Source organism: Chrysochloris asiatica, unplaced genomic scaffold (assembly GCF_000296735.1).
Source record: "Chrysochloris asiatica unplaced genomic scaffold, ChrAsi1.0 scaffold00032, whole genome shotgun sequence".
NCBI classification, from domain to species: domain Eukaryota; kingdom Metazoa; phylum Chordata; class Mammalia; order Afrosoricida; family Chrysochloridae; genus Chrysochloris; species Chrysochloris asiatica.
Window position 1 is genome coordinate 75166 of NW_006408550.1, and position 2079 is coordinate 77244.

A 2079-nucleotide genomic window follows, 5' to 3' on the forward strand; every position below is an offset into this window, starting at 1 on the left:
CAGGCCCTAGAAAGATGGGACCAGGTTATAATTGTTTTTTTTTAAGTGTGCTACAAAAACGGATGTCCTGTTATAAGCCAGGTTACAAAGTAAGAATGGGGGTAAGGGAAGGACAAAACAGAATTTCTGAGGAGTCCTAGTTCATTATTTTTTTCCAAAATGGTTGGAAGAGGGGGTAAAAATCTCAACATGAGCTTCAAAGTACTCTCTCTGTGAGGGGATAAGTTGCCTTGCTGAGGAGGGGGATGGCTAAATAAGACCACCCCCTCTCTTCCCAGCTAGGGAAATGGAAAGTTTATTATCCAGTGGGTTTGAATGAACGTGGGCTGAAGCTTGGTTGGTACTGAATTCTCTACTAGGTTTCTTCTAGAAACAGACAATTCAGACTCTTCCTCACTTCGGCAAAGGAGATATTTTTAAAAGCACTTGGGAAGTTCCTCCTCCACCCATCTGGTGGGAAGGTTTAGAGAAGGGAGTCGTCAGTACAGCCACCTTCTAGGCCATAACGGAATTCTTGAAGGTTGAAGACCCCATAGAAGTGTATAAAGGCTGCCGCCACCACCAGGACATGAAAAATCTGATGAGACTGGAACCATATGTCAAACTTGCCAGGAAAGAAGAGCTCAGGAATTCGAGCAGCATACAAGCCAGCTCCAGTGATGTACATCACAGCCATGAGGAAGAACCAGCCCATCTGGCCCACGGTGGTGGCCTTGACAAAACCCTCAGCGATAGTGAAGTGCATGGTGGGCACAACCCCACTCAAGCCAAGTCCCAGGAACACTCCTGCTCTTGTCTGCCGATGCTTAGGAGTGGCAACCCGGTCCCACTGTGCCACAATGATGGCAGAAATGTCCAGGAAACAGACGATGGAGAGGTAGATGAGCCGTGGCTGTGGGGAGCAGTAGAAGGAGTAATAGAGCCAGGGGACAAAGCTCCCTATGATCAGTAGAGCAATCCCTGAATAGTCCAGCTTGGAAAAAGTCCAAGAGACTTTCTCTGAATGACAAAAGACAGTGTGGAAGAGCCAGGAGAAGCTGAGGCATAGCACTGCACCCAGAAAGAACATCCCCAAAACCACCTTCTCCTGTAGAGGGGCCATGAAATACATATTTGGTCTGAGCATGGTCAAGATTCCCAAAAAGAGAAATAGCACAAAACCAAAATCTTCTATTTTCCCAGCAATTTGGGATTGGTCTGTGTGTCTTTTTAAGTGGGAATGTCCCAACAACTCAGAAGGTTCTGACTCCCTTAAGCTTGCATGTGTGCTTTAGGCAACCCAAACTTTGTGCATCTCACATACCCGAATAAGCATTTTAATTTTAGGACTTGCAACTAAATTTTAGCAAGTAAGCAAATTTGCAAATATGGAATTTGTGAGTAATAAGGATCAACTGCATATACTATGGTAAAAGGTGATATGTGCTTTAGGAAAACCAAATAGAACAGGTAACAAAGCCACAGTGAGGGAGGAAAATGGGGTGCAATTATAAATAGAAGGACCTGGTCAGACTTTATTGAGAAGGTGATATTTTAGCAAAAACTTGAAGGAGAAGGGGAATTTGGGTTTGAGGATATTCAAGGGAAAAACATTATAGGCAGAGAAAAGCTCATAGAAAAACCCTTAAGTGGGAGTACCTCCCTGTGGTGTAGTGAATTGTGTGTTGTTTCTTCTCGCCTTAGTCTTTATAACTCCCACCAAATGACTTTTTCAAATGGATCTGAGTAAGAGAAGGTGGCATAAGATGCTGATAGGATGGCATGATTCAGTGGTGGGTATTAACAGAGTTAATTGGGAAAATGTGGAACTCTAACTTGAGTTTAAGGAGCTCTAGCAGGTAGTGGTTATGTGTTGGGTTTACTAACCACAAGATCAGCAGTTCAGATCTACCAGTCGCTCTGTGGGAGACAGATGAGGATTTCTGCTCCCATACAGATTTATCACCTGAGAAACCCTATTTAGGGTTGCTATCAGTCAGAACCAACTCAGTGATGCACCACCACCATCACAACTAACGTGAGATTAAAATGAGCCATCTCAGAAGCAGCAGGAGGGATCTCACCACCATCAAAGAAGAA

The 2079-nt window shown here is 44.2% G+C and overlaps 1 protein-coding gene across 1 annotated transcript; it reads right to left on the reverse strand.

Moving 5' to 3' along the window:
• Positions 1-417: 417 nt before the first annotated feature.
• LOC102834264 (adiponectin receptor protein 1-like) lies at positions 418-1158 on the reverse strand. Its single transcript, XM_006859265.1, has one exon. It carries the CDS (start codon positions 1124-1126, stop codon positions 464-466), a length of 663 nt encoding a protein of 220 aa, XP_006859327.1. The 5' UTR covers positions 1127-1158; the 3' UTR covers positions 418-463.
• Between the last annotated feature and the right edge of the window lie 921 nt (positions 1159-2079).